Here is a 24,150-nt window from a genome sequence, read left to right as displayed (position 1 = left end):
GTGGGCAAGGGTGGCAGGGGGTGTCCCTGTGGGCAGGGGAGGGCACCTCTGGGCTCCTTCCGAGCCCACAGGTCACTTAACGCCTGACCTGACCCAGGCGTTAAAAAACGGTGCCCATCAGGCTGTGCACCGTTTTTTAAGGCCCACCCCCTCCTGTGCGTCAAAATGACGCCAGGGTATAAATAAGGGGCACAGGCCTTAATGTCATTTTTTGGAAGGGAATGCCCACCTTGCATATAATTAACGCAAGGCTGGTTCCCCCTTCCAAAAAATGACGCACATGGTGGAATTTTGACGCCCGCGGGGTCGGATGTCAAAGTATAAATATGGGGCAGGGTTTGCGCCGATTGTGCGTCAATAATTTTGAAGCACATTCGGCGCAAACAGAGTATAAATATGCCCCTTAGTTTCCTACGATTGTTTTTACCTCTTCTCTCATTTCCATTTCTTCTCTTTTTTCTTATCACTTTCCTTTCACTTTATCCTTTTCTCTCAGAAGCCTGGTAGACGATGTGTTCAATCAGTGGGACTAATGATTATACAGTGTCATGTGCGGTTAGGAAATTACTAAAGGGGGAATAATGCTCTTCGCCTGGTCTACTCATTGATACTTGAAGTCATTGCTAGTAATAGTCTGAACACAAAGGGTCTTAATCACTGTTAAAAGGAAGAAAATTACTCACCACTGCCACCAACTTAAAGGTGATATTATCATATTATAGGAAACCAAAGGTGCTCAGAGACTTGAACCATGCTAAACCAATGGAACCAGGACTTCACTTGCTCCCCCTCAAATGATAAGGAAGATAGCTTACTAGTAAATTAAGGATGGGGTAGACCTCTAAATAATGCATATTTGTATTCTAACAGGTGGTCACCCTAAGTTCTGGACTGTCTTAAATAGGGATTCTCCTGAGATACATAACGGCTTTGGTATAGTAAAAGGGAGAGATTTTTAATCTCCGCTGGGTCTTACTTCACGATAGAATTTCCTCTTGTAAGTATAGGCTGAATGCAGCCAATACACAAATGAGACATCTCTGCAAGCAAAATAATCAGATTGACTTATGTATGGGGCATGCTTAATCCTACAGGTAGCAAATCAAGGCCCAGATTTATGATTTCCTGTACCCCTTAGACCCCCCCAACACCACAGTGTGTGCCGTATTTAAAATACGGCGCACCATGGCGGTAGTCAGGGGTACTAGCATCATAACTGTTGACGCTAGTCCAGCTAGACACTAATCCTGAAAAGCACCCAAGGGCCCATTTCACACAATGGGAGCCTCTTTTTAATGCCTGCTCTTAGCAGGCATTAAAAAATGCAGATTAAAGTGACACAAAGAAATCTCTTAGATTTCTTTGCGCCATTTTTTTAGACCCCTAGCATAAATATGGGCCGTAATTTCTGTTCCCAAAATAATAACACACTTTCAAGAACTGATTTCTTACTAGCAAATAATGTGCTAACTACTAAAGCAACTAATGCTAAAATTGAACCACTGGCCTTAAACTCCATTTAATTAGATGTAATGAAAACAAGGCTCAAGGAAAAAATATGAAAAAGGAATGATGCGGTGATAAATGACTTTAGAAAGAGAGACTAGGTTCGAATATCTGTTAAGGACTTATTTGTAGAGCATGAGATCACAGGCTTCTCCTTGGAACGTTTGGCATCATGAAAGTGACCACAAGACAAGTAATTATCAGCATCACAACAACCAAAAACAAGACTACAGTAGATGCACTTAAGAGAGAATCTGGGGCCATATGTACAAAGCAGTTTTCTAGTGCCAACGTTTGTGACTAGAAAACTGTTGTTTGGGATGTACAGAGCCCAAATTGCGATTCAGTAACTTTGGCATTAAGAAGGGGTGTGGTAAGGGCATCCCTTCCTAATACCGTATCTGAATGGTATGTATGATTGTTTTGCAACCATGAATGAGGTCCCAAAACAATCACATGTAACACCAATTTGAAATTGGTGTGAGCCTATTTGCAATGTCCCATGGACCACTGCCTACTCCGAAACAATTAAAAGAAAACTTTTTTTATTTTTATTTGAAATGCATACCATTTTCCTTGAAAGAAAAGGGGCTGCATTTAAAAAAAGATTCTTTATTTGAAATGAAGTCAGAGACATGGTGGTCTGCTGTCCCCAGAAGGCCACCTATGAGTGCAGCCATTTCCAGTGGGGTCACAAATTGCAACCTACTCTCATGAATATTGATGAGGTAGGTAATTTGCGACCCCACTGGGAATCACAAACAGTTAACATATTTTGTTTTGCAACTTGCAATTTGCAATCCCCAAACTGATCACAAATTGTGAGCCTCAAAACAAAAGGTTATACATCTGGCTCGAAATCCCTAGAAGGCATAGAGACTTTACATAAATTAAAACATTTAAAGTATAAGTATGATAAAATAATTAGTCACTAACATCAATGCAGATAAAATCCTTCAACAAATCAAGGTCAGCAAGACTTTGCTAATTATCCTAAAGCCAAAGGAAATAAACATCATATTTTTACAATCGAAGAAAAATCGTGGAATACCCAAACATAAACCAAAAATATCTTGGGAAGCTTTCTCTAATTCTATACACATCTCTACAATCCTAATGAGTTTCTCTTGGTGGATGATTGCTACAATTAGCTTAATACCTTTCAATAACAACTACTTTTCTTAAATAAGAAAACAAACTTGTAGCTTGATAAATCGAAAAATCAGATCTCATCAATGTGATCAACTCTCTAAAATGTGCTAAAGCACCAAGCACAAATAGGTTTTGTAGGAAAATGGCTCCCTGTTGCAGTTACCCCTCCCCAACTTTTTGCCTGATATTGATGCTGACTTGACTGAGAGGTGTGCTGGGACCCTGCTACCCAGGCCCCAGCACCAGTGTTCTTTCACTAAAAATTTACAATTGTTACAAAAATTGGCACACCCCTGGCACACAGATGAGTCCTGTGTAAAAGGTACCAGTGGTACCAAAGGCCCTGTGACCAGGAAAGGTCCCTAAGGGCTGCAGCATGTGTTGTGCCAACCTAAGGGACCCCTCACCTAACACATGCACACTGCCATTGCAGATTGTGTGTGTTGGTGGGGAGAAAAGGCAAAGTCGACATGGCATCCCCCTCAGGATGCCATGCGCACAAAATACTACCTGTGGCATAGGTAAGTCACCCCTCTAGCAGGCCTTACAGCCCTAAGGCAGGGTGCACTATACCACAGGTGAGGGTATAGCTATGTGAGCAATATGCCCCTACAGTGTCTAAGTCCATTCTTAGACATTGTAAGTACAGTGTGGCCATATTAAATATATGGTCTGGGAGTTTGTCAAACAAGAACTCTACAATTCCATAATGGCTACACTGAATACTGGGAAGTTTGGTATCAAACTTCTCAGCATAATAAACCCATACTGATGCCAGTGTTGGATTTACTACAAAATGCACACAAAGGGCATCTTAGAAGATGTCCCCTGTAATTTACCCAATCCTTCAGTGCAGGACTGACTGGTCAGTGCCAGCCTGCCACTGAGATGAGTTTCTTCCCCCCTGGGGTGAGAGCATCTGTGCTCTCTGAGGACCGAAACAAAGCCTGCACTGGGTGGAGGTGCTTCTCACCTCCCCCTGCAGGAACTGTAACACCTGGTGGTGAGCCTCAAAGGCTCATGCCTTTTGTTACAGCATCCCAGGGCACCCCAGCTAGTGGAGATGCCTACCCCTCCAGCCACTGCCCCCACTTTTGGTGGCAAGGCAGGAGAGGATAATGAGAAAAACAAGGAGGAGTCACCCACCAGTCCGGACAGCCCCTAAGGTGTCATGAGCTGAGGTGACCCCTGCCTTTAGAAATCCTCCATTTTCTAGGAGGGCTACTGCCCTCTTGACCTAAACACACCCCTAAATCTAGTATTCAGGGGCACCCCGGAACCCAGGAAATAAGATTCCTGCAACCTACACAAAGAAGAAGGACTACTGACCAAAAGCCCTGCAGAGACGACGGAGACGACAACTGCTTTGGCCCCAGCCCTACCGGCCTGTCTCCAGACTCAAAGAACCTGCACAACGACGCATCCAAGGACGGCCCTGAACCCTAAGGAATAAGAAATTCCAGTGAACAGCGGCACTGTTCAAAATCAGCAACAACTTTGCAACTTTCATGCAACTTTTAAAGAACTCACTCTTCCCGCCGGGAGTGTGAGACTTCACCCTCTGCACCCGACACCCCTGGCTCGAGCTCCAGAGAACCAACACTACAGGGAGGACTCCCAGGCACCTATGACCTCGTGAGTAACCCAAGACGACCCTCCTGGACCCCCACAGCGATGCATGCAGAGAGAATCCAGAGGCTTCCATTGACCGCGACTACCTGAAACAAGGAACCCGACGCCTGGGCAAAGCACTGCACCCGCAGCCCCCAGGACCAGAAGGAACCAAACTCCAGTGCAGGAGTGACCACCAGGCGACCCTCTGCCTAGCCCAGTTGGTGGCTGGCCCGAGAAGTCCCCCTGTGCCCTGCCTGCAGCGCTGGAGTGACCCCCGGGTCCCTCCATTGATTCCTATTGAAAACCCGACGCCTGCTTTGCACACTACACCCGGCCGCCCTTGTGCTGCTGAGGGTGTGTTCTGTGTGCCTACTTGTGTTGCCCCCAGTGCTCTTCAAAACCCACCTGGTCTGCCCTCCGAAGACGCAGGTACTTACCTGTTGGCAGACTGGAACCGGAGCACCCCTGTTCTTCATTGGCGCCTAGGTGTTTTGGGCCCTCTTTTGACCTCTGCACCTGACCGACCCTGTGTTGCTGGTGCGGTGACTTTGGGGTTGCCTTGAACCCCCAACAGTGGGCTGCCTATGCCCAGGAACTTGAACTTGTAAGTGCCTTACTTACTTGAAAAACTAACCAATACTTACCTCCCCCAGGAACTGTTGATTTTTGCACAGTGTCCACTTTTAAAATAGCTTATTGCTATTTTAACTAAAACTGTATATGTTACTGCTCTAATTCAAAGTTCCTAACTTACCTGTGTGGAGTACATTGCATTTTATGTATTTACTTCAATTCTTGAATCCTGTGGTTCTAAAATAAATTAAGAAAATATATTTTTCTATATAAAACTATTGGCCTGGTGTTAAGTCTTTGAGTGTGTGTTCCTCATTTATTGCCTCTGTGTGTACAACAAATGCTTAACACTATCCTCTGATAAGCCTACTGCTGGACACCACTACCACAAAATAGAGCATTAGAATTATCTAATGTTGCCACTATCTTACCTCTAATGGGAACCCTTGGACTCTGTGCACACTATCTCTCACTTTGAGATAGTATATACAGAGCCAACTTCCTACAGGTTTCCTATGAGCTTCTATAAAACAATTAAATATTTTTATTGGAATATGTGGAAAAGCTATTTGCATGCTTTAGTGAATCTGGGAAAATTGACGGAACAGCCTCCCAGGTCACCATAGTAGTGATCCACAAAGAGGACAAAGATCCCCTGGAAACCAAGAATTACAGGCCCATATCCCTAATTAAAGTAGAATGTAACATCTATGCTAAATTACTGCCTTTCAGACTGGAGAAAGTCTTCTTGACATTCTTATACCCTACTCAGACAGAGTTTGTGAGGGGGCAAATTTGCTTCTGGCAATACAAGAATATTTGGTCATTTCTTGGAAAAAGCTAAATGACTACCCTTTCCTACAATGGCAATGGTGCTGGATGTAGAAAAGTCTTTCATCAAGGTTTTTTGGACTTTACTGCATTCAATGTTATGCACATTCAGGCCCATTTTTATACTTTTTGACGCAAACCAGCGCTGATGCTGGTTTGTGTCAAAAAATGTACCGCCGGCTAACGCCATTCCAACGCACCAGGCGGGCGCCTTATTTATGGATTGATGTTATCCTGTGCCGCGGGCCGGTCAGAGTAGAAAAAAATGACTCAAACCAGGGCAGCGCTGGCGTACGGGAAAATGGGGGTTGTGCGTTAAAAAATGGTGCAAGTCAGGTTAGAGTAAAAATCATGGCTCTAGCCGGACTTGCGCCATGTTTTGACGCACAACCCCCATTGAAATGACTCCTGTCTTAGCAAAAACAGGAGTAATGCCCCCTTGCCCAATGGCCATGCCCAGGGGACTACTGTCCCCTGGGCATGGCCATTGGGCACAGTGGCATGTAGGGGGGCCCAAGTTAGGCCCCCCTATGCCACTTTAAAAAAATAAAAAATTATACTTACCTCTACTTACCTGTACTTACCTGGGATGGGTCCTCCCATCCATGGGTGTCCTCCAGGGGTGGGCGAGGGTTGCAGGGGGTGTCCCTGCAGGCAGGGAAGGGCACCTCTGGACTGCTTCCATGGTCAGAGACCATAGAAGTGAGCCCACAGGTCCCTTAACGCCTGCCCTCACCCAGGTGTTAAAAAACGGCACACATCAGGCTGTGCGCCATTTTTTAAGGCCCGGCCCCTCCTGTGCGTCAAAATGATGCAGGAGTATAAATAAGGCGCACAGGCCTTAAAGTCATTTTTGGGACGGGAACGCCTACCTTGCATGTCATTAACACAAGGTGGTTTCCCGCATCCAGAAAATGACGCACACTGAGGAATTTTGACGTTCGCGGGGTCGGGCATCATAGTATAAATATGGTGTTAGGTTTTCGCCAAATTTGCATCAAAATCTGTTAACGCAAATTCGGCGCAGACAGAGTATAAATATGCCCCTCAATTCGGGACACTTGCTCAACCACATGATTTTTGCGTTCTATGCTCAACCCTCAACTCGTGTCAAAGTCAACGGTCTCCAACTTTGTTCAAGCACACACGCAGATCCAGGGGCAGCTGGTGACATTTGAAAGTGGTGGGGCATAAAAGCTGGGTATGACTTTTATGTAGAGAGTGAAGCAAACAGGTTTAATGGACAAATGTGAGGTCCAGTGTGGGTCCTCCTCCCAAGAATTGTTTTTTAAAAGATTGACAAAATGGTGCCTTTGAAAGTAAATGAATGTAATGACAAAGCAAGGTTTATAAAGCAATCCAAACGTATAGTCTTGAAATATTAAACACATTAAAAACTGCCCAGTATCCTCCTGCATTAATATGTTTAACTGTTACTTTAATGGTCAAATTGTACAGCCCAACAAGTTCAGCCCTTTAAAGTACGTGCTTACCCAGTGTCTTGCACTGCATGCGGCACCAACTTTGGAAGAAAATTCTCTAACCAGGCACTGGGAAGCACCCACAGCCGCTGGCTGAAATCCGTCATACAGAACAATGGCCCTAATTTATTATTTTTGGTACATAACTGCACTAACGCAGTTTTGCACCAAAAAGTTTAGCACCGGCTTGCACCATTTCTGTGCACCATCCGGGCACCATATTTATCGAATGGTGCAAGCCGGTGCAAAAGTTAGGCTAGCATACCAAATAATTACGTTAGTCGGGTGGGGCTGGCGGTATGGATGAAGGGAATTTTGCACCAAAAAATGACGTTAAGCAGGTTAGAGTAAAAAAAAAATCCATCCCACAAGTCATGCCCACCCCCCCCAATGGCCAGCACGGGGCACCCAATGGCACTTTAAAAAATAAAATAAAATACTTACCTGTACTTACCTATATATACCTGGGATGGGGTCCCCCATCTTCCACTGTCCCTCTGGTGTGGGTGGGGGAGTCCCTGGGGCCTGGAGAGGGCACCTGTGGGCTTATTCCATGGTGTTCCACCAAGGAAATAGGCCCACAGGTCCCCTAAGGCGTGCCATGACCCAGGCGTTAATAAATGGTGCAAGACAAGCTTTGCACCATTTTTTGACCCCTCCTCTCGCCTGTGTGTGATTTTAGCAGAAGGGGGTTAAATATGGCACAAAGGCCATAGAGTCATTTTTTTGCACTGGAACACCTACTTTGCATCTCATTGACGCAAAGTAGGTTTCCACATCCAAAAAATGACTTTATCTCCATAAATTTGGTGCTAGATGAGTCTAGCGCCAAAGTATAAATATGGAGATAGTTTTGCACCGAATTTGAGTAAAAAAAAAAATATGCAAATTTGCCGCAAAACAAGAGTAAATATGGCCCTATGTGCGGCCAGGTCTTTAAGTGGGATGAAAAAAGTGGGGATTCTCTAAAAGGGACTTGCAAATGAATTTCTGTGATTCCCATAGTGTGCCACCCAACCTGTATTTTGGTTTCTCTCTGAGATGTCATTGCATCCAGAAATATACCACAACTGACATACACCTAAAACCTGTCAGTGCTATTGGCTTTGTCAGTGGTTGTTAGCTGTATAAGATAAATTAGTAGCAACAATGATTTTCTATAAATAATTGACATTAGAAATGTTTACATTCTGAAATTGTGAGACTTTGAATTAAATATTATTGAGGCCTATGGAAGGAGCATGGCCTTCAGTTATGTGTGCTTTATGTTAAATATGCATTCCCTTTCTCTGCACATCTCATCTATCTGCACATTTTCAACCTCCTCTCTTTCCTCTTGAGCACCCTCTTTTCACTCTCCCCTGAATGCACTTCCTCGCATCTCCCTCATTTTACCACCCCAAACACTCTGCACTCATTCACATTTAAACACTTTATTTGCTTTTGCCTTCTAAATATTTTGACCTATGTGCACACCCTTCACACACATTTACACTGAATTCCAATTGTAACTGGAATACATAACATGTCAACCCACTGAAAGGCACTTTGTATTGCCTTCAGCCTCACTGCCAGTGCTCTCAATCAAAGCCCTTCATAAACTCCTGGCGCAAGTCAAAATCTGCACTTATACAGGAGTAATAAGATGCACGAAAAAAAATACAGAAACACAGCATGATGAAACAGCGAACTCTCTTGGGGAATGCATCATTCAGTAAAACATGTGAAATATGAGAGGAACTAAATCGCTGACACACATCACCTTAACGTTTTTAACATTCATTATTCGCTAATCAATCCATGTTTTTGCAATTGATGTTAAGGGCATAAAGGTAGGGCCAGTTTTAATGCCATACAGCAGATAACTTTCTTTACTGTAACTACATATTTCTCACTTTTGAACTTGAGTCAGATATTTGGATCAACTTCGCAAAGGTGCGACCCTTGACCCTCGGGTATGTCGCTTCCCCGCCGCTGCAGCTCCACCTGCCCAGGCCCCTGCCACTTCTTTGTAGGTCTTAGGTGTTCCTTTGTGCTTTCTCCTGTCTATTTCTTCTTTTTCTCTTTTCCATTTGGCTCTTCACCTGTGTATTTCTTCCTTTTCTCTTTTTCACTGCACTTTCTCATCCTGTGAATTTCGTCTTATTTGTCTTTTCCATTACGCTTTCTCCTCCTGTGAATTTCTTCCTTTTCTCTTTTCCATTGCGCTTTCTCCTCCTGTGAATTTCGTCCTATTTGTCTTTTCCATTGCGCTTTCTCCTCCTGTGAATTTCTTCCTATTTGTCTTTCCAATCTCGCTTTTCTCCAGTGAATTTCTTCTTATTTTCTCTCCTATTTCGCTTTTCCCGCCTCCCCGCTTCCCGCATTCAGCTTTCCCGCCGCTGCCACCCGTGCGGCCCGCCCCACCTGCTCCCATTCGTCGTCCTCCCTCCCGCCTCCCACCTCCCAGCTGACCCCTCCTCCCCCCTTCCCTCTTATGGCGGCCACTGCGCAGCAGAGACAGCGACCCTTGACCCTCGGGTAGGTCGCTTCCCCGCCGCTGTAGCTCCACCTGCCCAGGCCCCTGCCACTTCTTTGTAGGTCGTAGGTGTTCCTTTGTGCTTTCTCCTGTCTATTTCTTCTTTTTCTCTTCTCCATTTGGCTCTTCTCCTGTATATTTCTTCCTTTTCTCTTTTCCATTTGGCTCTTCACCTGTGTATTTCTTCCTTTTCTCTTTTCCACTGCGCATTCTCCTCCTGTGAATTTCGTCCTATTTGTCTTTTCCATTGCGCTTTCTCCTCCTGTGAATTTCTTCCTTTTCTCTTTTCCATTGTGCTTTCTCCTCCTGTGAATTTCGTCCTATTTGTCTTTTCCATTGCGCTTTCTCCTCCTGTGAATTTCTTCCTATTTGTCTTTCTAATCTCGCTTTTCTCCAGTGAATTTCTTCTTATTTTCTCTCCGATTTCGCTTTTCCCGCCACCCCGCTTCCCGCATTCAGCTTTCCCGCTTTCCTGCCGCTGCCACCTGTGCGGCCCCGCCCCCCCTGCTCCCATTCGTCGTCCTCCCTTCCGCCTCCCACCTCCCAGCTGACACCTCCTCCCCCTTCCCTCTTATGGCGGCCGCTGTGCGGCCACGCCGCTGGCGCAACAAAGGCACCCCATCTGCGCCCGTCCGCGCCTGGACCGCGCCTGGACCGTGCCCAGCGCCAGAACCCCTGGCCCCCACCGCACCCAAAACACCCGTCTCAGTTACGACGACGCCTCCCTCAACGCCCTCAACCTCGGACGAACAGACACCTGCTACCAAGCCAGCCCTAAACGTACTCACGGACCCTTCACCTGTCAAGCCTGCAAGTACACATTCCACCGAGCCTGCACCGAGCCTCGCACAAACACCCACCTCAAGTGCATCCTTCTCAACACGCGCTCCATCCACAAGCACGCCATCGAACTATGGGACCTCCTGGACACAACAGCACCAGATGTCGCCTTCATCACAGAAACCTGGATGAACGCCTCCTTGGCACCTGACATCTCGCCATAGCCATCCCCGCCGGCTACAAGATCGCCCAGAAGGACCTCATCAACCAAACCGGTAGAGGAATCGCCATCATCTACAGGAACACCCTCAACATCACGACCACCACCGAAGACACCCCCCTCGCCGCCGAACACATACACTTCCAGATCCACACCGACCCCAGAACCACCCTCAGAGGAACTCTTGTCTACAGGCCCCCGGGCCCACGCGCCCAATTCAGTGAAACCATCACCGATTTCATCAGCCCGCACGCCCTAGCCTCACCAGACTCGATCATCCTCGGGGACCTGAACTTCCACCTGGAGAAAAACAACGACAACAACACCGCCTCCCTGCTCGACAACCTCGCCAACCTCGGACTCAAGCAACTGGTGAACACCCCCACCCACACCGCTGGCCACACGCTCGACCCCATCTTCTCCGCCAGCAACCACATATCCTTCAGCCACTCCTCTGAACTACACTGGACCGACCACAGATGCGTCCACTTCACCTTCAAACGGGAGACCCACCACCATCGCACACAACAAATCCCCCGCAGACACTGGAGCAAAATCTCCACAGAGCAACTCCGCTCAACACTGAACCAAAACCCTACAGCCATCACCACCGACGCCAACAACGCAGCCTTCAGCCTCACGCAATGGATCACCAACTGTGCCGAAAACCTCGCTCCACTTAAAAGCCACCCAAGCGGGACCAGCATCAGGAAACCCCTGTGGTTCACGGACGCCCTCAAAGAATCCAAGAAATCCTGCCGTACCCTCGAAAAAACCTGCCGCAAAGAGCGCACTGCAGAAAACATGTCAGCCCTCAAGATCGCCACCCGTGAACACCACCAGCTGATCTGCTCCACCAAAAGGACGTCATTCAAAGAGAGACTAAACAACAACACCCACAACAACAAAGAACTCTTCAACATCGTCAAAGAGCTCTCCAACCCCAGCGCCATCTCCAACGTCATCACGCCCTCACAAGAACTCTGCAACTCCCTCGCTACTTTCTTCCATCGAAAGATCGCAGACCTACACGACAGCTTCGGACCCCAGACCCCGCCGCCCACCACTGAACCTACAGCCCCCACCACTACACTCAACGCCTGGACCCCCATCAGCTCTGAAGAGACCAGAATCACCATGAACACTACCCACTCCGGCTCCCCCTCGGACCCGTGCCCCCATCACATCTTCAACAAAGCCGACTCCATCATCGCCCCCTATCTCCGGAGCATCATCAACAGTTCGTTCTCATCTGCCACCTTCCCCGAGAGCTGGAAACACGCGGAAGTCAACGCCCTCCTGAAGAAACCCACGGCTGACCCCAACGACCTAAAGAACTTCCGCCCCATCTCTCTTCTCCCCTTCCCGGCCAAGGTCATTGAGAAGACCGTCAACAAGCAGCTGACCAAGTTTCTTGAATCTAACAACTCGCTCGACCCTTCCCAATCAGGATTTCGAGCCAACCACAGCACGGAAACCGCCCTCATCGTAGTCACCGACGACATCAGAACTCTGATGGACAACGGAGAAACAGCCGCCCTCATCCTCCTGGACCTCTCGGCTGCTTTCGACACCGTATGCCATTGCACCCTAATAACCCGCCTCAGCTCCACTGGAATCCTAGGACAGGCCCTTGAATGGTTCATCTCGTTCCTCTCGGACAGAATCCAAAGAGTCTACCTCCCGCCCTTCCGCTCAGAACCCACCGAGATCATCTGCGGCGTACCCCAAGGTTCATCGCTCAGCCCAACCCTCTTCAATATCTACATGAGCCCCCTCGCCGACATCGCTCGCAAACACAACATCAACATCATCTCCTACACCGACGACACCCAGCTGATACTGATTGTCTTAGCACAATATATTTAACCCTAGATTAGCATTATAACACTTACCATTACTGAGGACAAGGTACCAAATCACATGTGCTTGCATCCACTCCTACTGCGTGGCAAATGGGAAAGGGTGAGATCTATGCCTGTAAATGACAGACGCCTGCTCTCATGCAGGGATGAAGAGTCCGACGCCCGAAACCATGATGCTAAAAGTGTCACTGGCCAATAGAGGATACTGCCATAGACCACAATGGAAACAAAAAGCTTTAGAAAGGTAAGCTTTGCGTCATGCGTCACAGTGGAGAAAGTTGATTTAATGCTTGGCTTCCGTCTCCTGCCTCAAAGCGAGGCATGGCAGGAAGCCTAGGACTGACAGCTCAGACTTAAATGCATCGATTTGTTTAGAGATATGGTTTGGATCTCTAAACAAATCTATTTAATATTTCTGGATATAAATGTGTAGGAATTTCAGAGGGGGGGGATCCCCCTAGCCCTAAAGGAGAAACTGCCTCTGCACGGATCACGGTTCTGTGCTTGACAGGTCAGTAGTACAGAGAGATCACTACACATTGATGTCTTCTTCCCAGCAGGTAAGGGTCAGGGCAAGAAAGCAGTGCAAGCCCAGGGCACTGTGTGGTTATGGAAACATGCAAGCAGTTGAGGTGACACACTGTATTAACTGTTGAACATATTTCATGCAGTAAAGTATGCAGCAGTCTTCATTGTTTCTAAATATTTCAAGGCTATGTTTTCAGAATTGTTTTAAAAATCTTCTTGCTTTCTCCTTATTTAAAATGTGCCATTTGCCCACCTTTTTTTAATTTCCTGAATTCACTTTATGTCTGTTGGACTCCCTCGCTTTGTGAGCTGACAACGTAAAACTCATCCATGTTTATGCCAAACCACTTTGAAATGTCACTGGCAGCAACTGGGGCTTGGTCTGTTTTATCAGAAGCACCGGCAGAACCATTTATAGTACTTTTGAGCAGTACCATTTATAATACTTTTGAACTCAACTATTCTTGTTGCCTGTGGGACAAATCAAACTTGTATCTGCAGATATCCAGACTCTCTTTGGTTTACACCTGGATTTTATCCATGCAATGCCCGTACCAGTCTAGTTAACTAACCTTACATCATCTAGACACATTCCCTCTTCAAACCCTGTCAGATCCGTCAAGGCATCTATCCTCATGTTATCACATCTGCTCCTCTCTTTCTATGTTATTTTTAATGCTTGCTCTCATCCTCTGACCTTATCAATTTTAAGCAGTATGTGGAAGTATTTCATACTTAGGTCACTCCCTGTAGACACCTGGGGCCAGATTTACGAAAATGTGACACAACGCAACACAGCAAGACAACTTGTTGAGCTGCGTCACGTGGAGAGTGCAGGAATGCACCATATCTATTAAGATATGGCACATTCCTTCTCTCTCCCTGTGCTGGTGCACACAGTGCACAGAGCACCCACGCTCCAACCATGAATGCCTTCCCATGGCAGAGTAACACAAGGCAGCCACTTGCTGTGCATTACATTACTACAGATTTACTATGCCACGCAAGGTGGCTCTGAGTGGCATAGTAAATCTCACTTAAGGCTTGTGTTACCTTTGTGTCACCATGTGCGACGCAAGGACAGTGTAAACCTTTAGTAAATCTGACCCTTGAGTACATGTGGAAGGAGACACTTCAACGTTTCATTTGTTAAAAATAGTACATATTTATGTTCTCAGCTGAAACAAAATATACTGCTTATCATAAAGTATATTCTTTATAAAAAATAATGTCAATAACACCTTGAAATTAAAAGATGAATGGAGCTGGAATAGTATAATATCAGAGTCTATTAACAGGTGGGAAGTAAGAGTGGTTGAATGTGGACATTTACAAAGGATCCTTAATTGTAGTTTTCCATTTGGAATCCAAGGCCCATATTTATAGGGAAATGACGAATCGCGATGCTGCGCCTTAATTGGCTGCACTGCGCTCCTTCATTTTCACAACGCAGGGATGCGCTGTATTTAATTGAATACGGTGCACCCATGTGTTGTCCCCTGCGCTGGTGCTAAATTTAGCTGCCAACGTGGCATCCTTGCAGCAAATGCAAGAATGTCTGCGTTGAGGGGTTCGATTATTTATGTGCGGGGAGGTGTCCCTTCTTCCACATAAACAATCACTAATGATGATTCAGCTCTTCTGTGTGTGCTCCATTCTGCAGCACACACAGAAGTGCCAAAGCATAATTTTGAAAGATTGTTTATGTGCAGGAAGGGACACCTTCTCGCATAAACAATCATTTCTGGCATTTTGCTCTTTCTATGCGTGCTGCAGAATGCAGCACACATAGAAAAAGCACAAAACGAGGAGGAATAAAAGTATTTCCCCTTCCTTGAGCATTGCTAACGCCACCCCTGGGATGGCGTTAGATTTTGGTCCTGCCTCAGGTGTACAAAAATACGTAAATCTGCGGCAGCGTCAAAACGCAATAGGTGTTGCTGTGGCACACCCACAGAAAAATCTATTGCACGCCCCTTCCACACAAAGTACTGCGTGTGAAGGGGTCATATTTACAAGGCCAGCGTTACGCCACAAAAAGTGGCTTAATACTACCTTGTAAATACAGAGCAGGGCATAGTGCCACCAGAGAATCACACGAAGTGACGCTCCAGTGGCGCTAGGGGATCATAAATATGCCCCCTAGTGTCATAGATTAACACTCTCCTATCTTACAGGCATGGATTTACATGTAAGTCCTCAACCTCCTTTTATTCATGCACCTTGGAAAAGAATATTACATAGGTCTGAAGAAAGGCGTATGGAGCATCGGGAAGGGTACTGGGTAATGACCTTGGTCTTACTCTTACTTGCTCACCTTTCTTGTCATGCACCATTCGCCACATTCCTCACCTTTCTTGACATGTTGAGGGCACCCCAAGCATAGATATGCCAAGACTACCAGTTTGTGTGGTGAATAACTATCACTGTGCTCACTTACTGCTAGCTATTTTGTAAGATGTGATTCGCAGCAGTTACCTCGAGGTTGAAGAGAATGTTGAAATCAGGAATGCAAACATGCTTATCCTCCATCTTCCTGCGCATGTTCTTAATGGCGTGGATCGAGGTCTCGTAGTAGAGATGCCTCTTTCGGCGCAGGGGGAAGTCTTTCACCCAGCTGTGGCAGATCTCGTGGAGTTTGCTGAACACTGAGCGAGCCAGTTTGATGGTCTCAATCTCTGCAAATGGTAGAGAAAGCAGTATGCTTAAGAATATTTCTTGACGTTTTGTTGCAAGATTCAAATCGTATGACCTAGGTTTTATCTTAGCCAGAAGACATTCAAACAAAATAACAAAACCAAAAACTTCACAAATAACAATTTATAACGACACCTCCAAAACAGCAACTGGCAAAACTAATTTTCATTTTCACGGTATGTATACAAGCATTCAGTAATAATCAGGAACTGAAGATAACTTCAGTCAATGAAATACATTTGCCGCCTCCCGCCACCCTCCACCCCTCCATCTCCCACACTGAGCAGGTCCTCACACCAGCTCCCCCGCGACAGGTCCGCCCCCTTGGTGCACGTCTCTGCTGCCCGGTGGCTTCTCTTCCGCTTTACCTGTGTTCCGCCGTCTCACCCATGTTTTCCACTTAAACCTCTTTTTGTGCCTTCTTTAACCTCTAGCTGCTATCAGTCCCTCTGTTTGCACCTCTTCTCCCGTGTTTTTAGTCTAACCACTTTCCTGTGCCTCTGTGTTTTCTGTACCTCGGTTTGTGCCCCGTTTCGCTCTTGCTGTGCTTCTTTCCCTGTTTCTGCCCCTTTTCTTTATCTTTCACCGATGTTTCCACCTCTCTTGTCTCTTGGCCCGTGCTCTTTCCGTTCTTGCCCGTATTTTTCTATTTTTTACCAGTTTTCTGCCCACGTTCTGTCACTTTTGCCACTTTAAACTCAGTTCCTGCCTCGTCTGTTTTCCCGCCTCTTTTCTTTCTCACCCACTCCTCGTCTGCTTTCCATCGCCCGCTTCCTGCCTTTCCCTGGTCCCATTGTGCAAGGATGTCTGTGTTAGGGCAGGATTGTTTATGTGCAGGCAGGGACCCCTTCCTGCACAAAAACAATCCTTGGATGCATATTCCTTTTACTATGTGTGCTGCAACATACAGCACACAAGGAAAGAAGAATTAACAGGGATAAATAAAGCTATTTAGGCCCATATTTATACTTTTTTTGCGCCGCATTTGTGCCACTTTTTGACGCAAAAACAGTGCAAACTTACAAAATACAAATGCTTAGAAAATTGAATGATATTAACAGATTAGGTTCCCAGCTTTCAGTAATGACTCAGTGGGGCAGTCCCTGGATTCCAATAATTATTCAGTTGGGGTCCCTGGTTTCTAGTAATGATAATGTGGGGGTCCACAGAAGTCAAAAGGTTGGGAAGCACTGTTCTAGTGCGCATAAGATACTAAGCAGTGCTATAAGTCATAAACCCACAAAGAGTATTGATTAGCTTTTGTGTGCAAAATAATTATTGTGCCAATAATCTGATGCAAATTTAGTCCTGAATGATTTTGTGTCGAGTGGTGTCAAACTGATAATACACGCAAAGTGGAGTAATTGGACGGAAGCAGCACGTAAACCATGCAAAGCCAAACCACCTAAATTCACACAAATTAATGCAGCGTGGCTTTGGGTGGAATCCGAATCCCAAATGAAAACGGGCACAAACAATGGTCAAAGGAAAAATCACATCATATTCCCACAACTAGGGGCATGTTTACAAGAATAATGGTGCAGGGCATTGCAGCAGGTGGCCTTGCTGTGCTGCCCTGCGCCACAGGGAAAGGGCAGAAATGCACCATATTTACAAAATACGGTGCATTTCTGTCCTTTCCACCTGAGCTGGCGTTCTTTTGTCCGACTAGCGCAAATGAAGGGATGCAAGAAAAGTGGTGCTGCATTGGGTGCAGTGGCACTTTTCTTAAATCTGGCCCACAGCGTTACAGCTTTGGGTGGAAATAGATGTTGCACATTAACATATGGTATCAGGGTTACTTAAATTATTTGCATTAACATATGGTAACTGTGTGATAATGAAGGCCTGTGGAAGTAGTACATTTAAAGTTTCTTTAAGAGGACCAATTTAGTGGGAGACGTAAAACCAATTCAACTGTCAGGGTGACTGGAAAATGTGTGGGTGGTCCTGCTAAATTATTAAATGACTGCTGGGGGTCATTTCGGGACAGTTTGGTGCACGGCTCCATCAACACGATAGAGCCCTGCACCAAACTGTTTTATTTTTTATTTTCAAAAAGAAAATTCAGAAGCAGGAAGTAATAAGTATCTATATGTCTACCCATCCTAATTGTGCGGATGGGCATATAGCCACTCCTGCGACTGCCCTTAATCCTTATGAGCAGTTTGGCCATGGCGGGGAACAGAGTAGTCTCCCTCATGGTCAAACTATGGTCCACCCGCTTTTAAATTTGGCAGGTGAGTCATAATGTTGGCGGTAAGCACACTCCATCGACTAACATGATTTTTGATTCGGTAATTAGTTGCCAGTATCTAAATTCGACTTCTGGTATGTTCAAAAGCCTATTCAGCGTTTCTAAACAGTACCACCAAGTGGAAGCAGGTGGAAGCCAAGAGAAAAGTATAACAGGGGACACAGAATGCATTTTACTCTTTCACAATGGCAGCCCTGTATCTGATAGTGAGAAGGATGTGTAGCCTAGCTAAAAAAAGGAGGAGAAAGAGGGTATTTAGGAAGTGTGCTACACTATTTGAGCAGACAGAGGGGGAAATTTATGGGTACAGGTTGACTAGGCATATTTTAATGGATGTAATGAATTAAAACAGATTTTAGCTAGAGGGTAACTGAGATCAGGCAATACCTTTTACTTTCTCAGGTAGCTATCAGAGAACACAGTAGCAGGAGGTATTTTGCAAAAAGCAGTAGCAGGATGAATGTTTGCAAAATACTTTGTCTCGTGTTTTAGTCTTCTGTTTTCTTGACGCTCTCTTAACCAAAATTCACGTACACTAGGGCGAGAGTTTATAAAATTACTCACTTTCAAGTGATCAGATTCATAGATCCTACTCATTTATGAATATGTCCACCATCCAACATAGAACTTCTGTATAGAAATAGAAAACGACGACATTAATTTAATGCTTGGGTAGTTTGCTTTTGCAATTGCCTCATGGAAAAACGCCCAGATAGTACTCAAGCTTCCTTTATGTTCAGGCATTGTTGCTTTTATGATCATTTGTCAAACGGGGAGATAGTAATTTGCTAGGTAAGGTTATTTTAGTGGGCCCTCAAACATGTATTTGAAAAAACATATATCCTTATGTATTAATGTGCAAATTTATTTTCAAGGGGAGTGTGTATGCCATAGGTCCTTGGCTCTTAACTCCATACCTCAGTAGTTAGACAGCAAGGGAAAAGAGATATACCGCCGCACTTAAGAAAACAAGACCTGCAGTAGAATGGACATGTGGACTAATTAGGGCCAAGTTTGTTGTCTGCATAAAAGTGGTGGAGCTTTGCCATCTAACCCTGAGACCTACTACACAAATATTGCTTGTTGTGCAGTATTGCATAACATTGCAATCAAAAAAGATATACTAATTAGCCCAGGCCATGAGGATGAAGCTCAATTACCCAGCCACCAGCCAAACACAAGTGTTGAAGCAGCAACAGCAGCAGCAGGAAAGGAATGCAGAAATGACATTACAAAGGGGCATATTTAAGAGCCCCAAGCGACACTGGAGCATCACTTTATGTGATGCTCCAGTTGCTCTAACTTCTGCTCCATATTTACAAGGAGTTGTAACACCACTTTTTGTGGCGTTATGCCTCCTTGTAAATATGAGCCCCTCTGATGCAGTGTCCTGTGTCAGAAGGGCATGCAATGGGTGTTGCTGTGGGAGTGCCATAGCAACACCCATTGCATTTTGACGCTGCCTCAGAATGACAAGATTTCGTAAATCTAAGGCAGCGCCAAAATCGAACAAGCAAGGCGCAACGAGGAGGAATACTTTTATTCCTCCTGGTTTTTTGCTTTTTCTATGCTGTAGCACACATAGAAAGAGCAAAATGGCAGAAATTATTGTTTATGTGCGGGAAGGTGTCCCTTCCTGCACATAAACAAGCATTTCAAAATGACGCTTTGGCATTTCTTTGTGTGCTGCATTATGCAGCACACACAGAAGTGCCAAACCGCCAGTATTGATCAGACACAATGGTGCAAGGATGCATGCGTTGGCGCTAGCAGCTAAATTTAGTACCAGTGCAGGGGACAACACAGGTTGTGCGCCGTATTCAATTAAATATGGGGCATCCCTACGTTGTGAAACTGACGGAGCGTGGCGCTGCCAAGTGTGGCACATCGTCGCAGTCCGACATTTTCCCATAAATATGGTCCAAACACTTTTAAGTTAGGAAAAAATATTTATATACTCATAACTCTTTTTTACATAACATATTTGAACAGTATTCTTAAATGTTTGTTTTTTCACAAGATGAGGGACACAAATGAAAAGAAGCATTGAAAAATAAATGTTCAGCAGTAAACTTTGTATTCGTTTTTCAAATATGTTCCCGGAAAATATTATTTTGCTTTCATTTATCAAATTAAATATATAAAGTACCAATTTTCTCTCTTTCTTGAACTTTCATCTGTTTTATCAATCAATCAATCATTTGGTATAGCGCAGCACTGTTACCCCTAGTGGTATCTGTGCGCTGTGATAGCCGCTTCGGAGGCGGACAGCCATGCCTTGAGTCCCCTTCTGAAATATGACAGGGAGGGGGCTATTCTGAGGTGTAGGGGCAGACTGTTCCAGCACTTAGTTGGTATGTGAGAGAAGGAGCGGCCTCTGCTGTGGCTTCGATGGATGCGGGGGCTGTGTGTGAGGTTGAGTTATGCAGAGCGAAGGAGTTTGGAGGGGACGTGGAAGTTCATCCAGTGGTTGATGTAGGCCAGACAGATATTGTGTAGTGCTTTGTAGGCGAGTGTGAGGATCTTGAAACGGGATGTCTACTTGATGGGAAGCCAGTGGAGTTGTTTGAGGTGGGGAAGTGGTGCACGCTCATTTGGGAAGGTCCAGGATGAGTCTTGCAGCGGTGATCTGAAGTGTTTGGAGTCTTTTAAGAAGGCAGGAGTAAATTGCGGTGCAGAGCGTGTTGCCATAGTTGAGGCGGCTGCTGATCAGGGCATGCATGATGGTCTTTCTGGTGTCTGTGGGGATCTAACTGAAGGTGTGGCAGAGCATTCGGGGGATATAGAACCAGGAGGAGGCAACCAAGTTTACCTGTTTCTCCATGGATAGTTGGTTGTCGAGGGTGATTCCAAGGTTGTGTATGTGGTTTGATGGGCGGGAGTGGGTCAGAGTTCCACAGGCCACCTACTGTTGTCCCAGATGAACGAGTTACTTACCTTCGGTAACGACTTTTCTGGTGGATACATTAGCTACCTGTGGATTCCTCACCTAATGAATACTCCCATGGCGCCAGCATTCGACGGAAATCTTCTTCCTAGTCTCTGCACGTCGACGAGGACGTCACTCTAGCCCACGCGACGCCGTCTGACGTCATACAGGCAATAAGAGGTCCTCGACGACGTGCCGACGTCAGTACCAACATTTTTTACGTGCATGAGAACAACCACCCAATGCAATGAAAGAGCAAGGCAACATCCCATAACCTTGTAAAATACACAATATTGCAATGAATAGCTGTAAATTTAATATATCGAACAAATATATGCAAATCATGTATGTACACAAAGATATATACATATATATATATATATATATACAGATAATATACACACGTATCCATATATACAACGTCTATTGCAACCTTGAAGACCAAGAGGAGCGCACTCAAGGATTACTTGGTAAGACCAGAAAGGCAACGGGGAGGCGGGTGGGACCGTGAGGAATCCACAGGTAGCTAATGTATCCACCAGAAAAGTCGTTACCGAAGGTAAGTAACTCGTTCTTCTGATGGATACAACTACCTGTGGATTCCTCACCTAATGAATAGAGTCCCAAAGCAGTACCACGCCCGGTGGCGGGTGCCTAAATGGTCAAACCAAGAAATCCTGCAGCACTGACCGTGCAAAATGGCCGTCCCTTCTGACCTCAGAGTCCAAACAGTAATGTTTTGCAAAAGTGTGAAGGGACGACCAAGTTGCGGCCTTGCAGATGTCAACCACAGGAACACCCCTGGCCAAGGCCGAAGTGGCCGACTTAGCTCTGGTGGAATGAGCTCTAATGCCCTCAGGAGGGTCCTTCTTTGCCAAAGAGTAACAGATTTTAATGCAAAGAACCACCCACCTGGAGAGTGTTCTCTTGTGGACTGCCTTTCCTCTCCTCTTGCCCACGTACCCGATGAACAGCTGATCCTCCAGCCTGAAATCCTTTGTTCTATCAATAAAGAAGCTCAACGCCCTCTTTGGGTCCAGACGGTGCAGTCTTTCTTCCTCTTTAGAAGGATGAGGCGGAGGATAGAACGTGGACAAAGTAATTGTCTGAGCCAAATGGAAGGGTGAAACAACCTTCGGGAGGAAAGCAGCCTTGGTCCTCAACACCACCTTATCCCCATAAAAAGTTGTATAAGGGGGCTTTACCGATAAGGCCTGCAACTCACTCACTCTCCTTGCAGATGTTATAGCTACCAGGAAAACTGTTTTTATAACCAAATACCTTAAGGGGCAAGAATGCATAGGCTCAAAAGGGGACCCCATAAGGAAAGTCAGGACCAAGGACAAATCCCATTGCGGCATAACAAATGGTTTTGGAGGATATTTATTTAGAAGACCTTTCAAGAATCTGATAACAATAGGGGATTTAAATAACGATGGTTGGTCTGGAATACAAATGAAGGCTGACAAGGCCGACAAATAACCCTTAATGGTAGCCACTGCACAACCTTTCTGCGCTAGAGAGAGAGCAAAAGACAAAACGTCCGATAGATGAGCATGTAAGGGATCAATCTGCCTCTCTCCACACCACGCAACAAATTTAGACCACCTATTAGCGTAGATAGATTTAGTGGAGTGTCGCCTGGCCGCTAATATAACATCCACTACATCAGGCGGGAGAGAGAAGGAACTCAGGTTGCCCCGTTCAATCTCCAGGCATGTAGGTGCAGACTCTGGAGGTTGGGGTGTAAAACCTGCCCCTGCGACTGCGAGAGGAGGTCTGCCCTGAAAGGGAGACGGAGCGGAGGGCACATTGAGAGTTGGAGAAGGTCGGAGTACCACACCCTCCTTGGCCAATCCGGAGCTATTAAGATGACTAGCGCCCGGTCTTGGCGAATCTTCCTCAATACTCGAGGAATCAAGGGTATGGGAGGAAACGCGTAAAGCAACTGGCCGCACCAGGTTATTTGAAACGCGTCCCCTAACGCTCCCTGCATCGGATACTGGAGGCTGCAGAATAACGGACAATGCGCGTTCTCCAGAGTGGCAAACAGATCTACCCGAGGAAACCCCCACCTTTGGAAGATCAAACAGGCTTGATCTGGATGGAGATGCCACTCGTGGTCCGCCGAGAATTGGCGACTGAGACCGTCCGCACGTACATTCAAGACCCCGGCCAGATGATTTGCTACCAAGCAAATCTGATTGTCCTTTGCCCAGGACCATAGTCGAAGAGCTTCTCTGCAGAGAAGGTACGACCCTACTCCTCCCTGTTTGTTTATGTACCACATCGTGGTAGTATTGTCCGTCAGGACCTGTACCGACTGACCACGAAGGGAAGGGAGGAAGGCCTTGAGAGCCAGACGTACAGCCCGTAACTCTAACAGATTGATATGAAACATCTGCCCCTCTGGAGACCAAAGGCCTTTGATCTCCAGATCCCCCAGATGAGCTCCCCACCCTAGAGTGGAAGCATCCGTTATGACCATGGCCACTGGTGACGACTGCGCGAACGGCTTTCCTTGTGAAAGATTGTTGCTCGCAATCCACCACTTCAAGTCCACTGCAGCATCTCTGGAGATCTTGACAGCACCTTCTAGATCTCCTTTGTGTTGAGACCACTGCCTTCGGAGGCACCACTGAAGAGCCCTCATGTGCCAGCGAGCATGCGTGACCAACAGAATGCAGGAGGCAAACAGACCGAGCAGACGAAGGACCTTGAGGACTGGAACTACCGCTCCATTTCGAAACATTGGAACCAATTCCTGAATATCTTGAATCCGCTGAGGCGGAGGAAAGGCTCGACTCAATGTTGTATCCAGTACTGCCCCTATGAACAGGAGGCGCTGAGAGGGCTCCAGGTGAGATTTGGGCTCGTTCACCGAAAAACCCAGGTCGAACAACAACTGAGTCGTTGACTGCAGATGATGCGACACAAGCTCCGGCGACTTGGCTTTGATCAACCAGTCGTCCAAGTAAGGGAATACTGCTATCCCCTTCCTTCTGAGCTCTGCCGCAACCACCGACATCACCTTCGTGAAGACTCGAGGTGCTGAAGTAAGACCAAACGGAAGGACCGCAAACTGATAGTGCTGCGATCCCACCATAAACCGGAGATACTTCCTGTGTGACTTGAGTATCGGGATATGAAAGTAAGCATCCTGCAAGTCGACAGACACCATCCAATCTTCCTTGTTCAA

The 24,150-nt window shown here is 46.1% G+C and overlaps 1 protein-coding gene across 1 annotated transcript in view; it reads right to left on the bottom strand.

Moving 5' to 3' along the window:
* Positions 1-24,150, bottom strand: part of PPM1E (protein phosphatase, Mg2+/Mn2+ dependent 1E) — a 725,707-nt gene that overhangs the window by 199,436 nt on the left and 502,121 nt on the right. Inside the window, exon 3 of the mRNA XM_069226399.1 lies at positions 15,547-15,746. Coding sequence (XP_069082500.1) covers positions 15,547-15,746 — 200 coding nt within the window. The remainder of the gene's footprint in view (positions 1-15,546; positions 15,747-24,150) is intronic.

The sequence above is a fragment of the Pleurodeles waltl genome, chromosome 3_1, assembly GCF_031143425.1.
Source record: "Pleurodeles waltl isolate 20211129_DDA chromosome 3_1, aPleWal1.hap1.20221129, whole genome shotgun sequence".
NCBI lineage: Eukaryota > Metazoa > Chordata > Amphibia > Caudata > Salamandridae > Pleurodeles > Pleurodeles waltl.
This window is presented reverse-complemented; position numbering and strand designations above follow the sequence as displayed.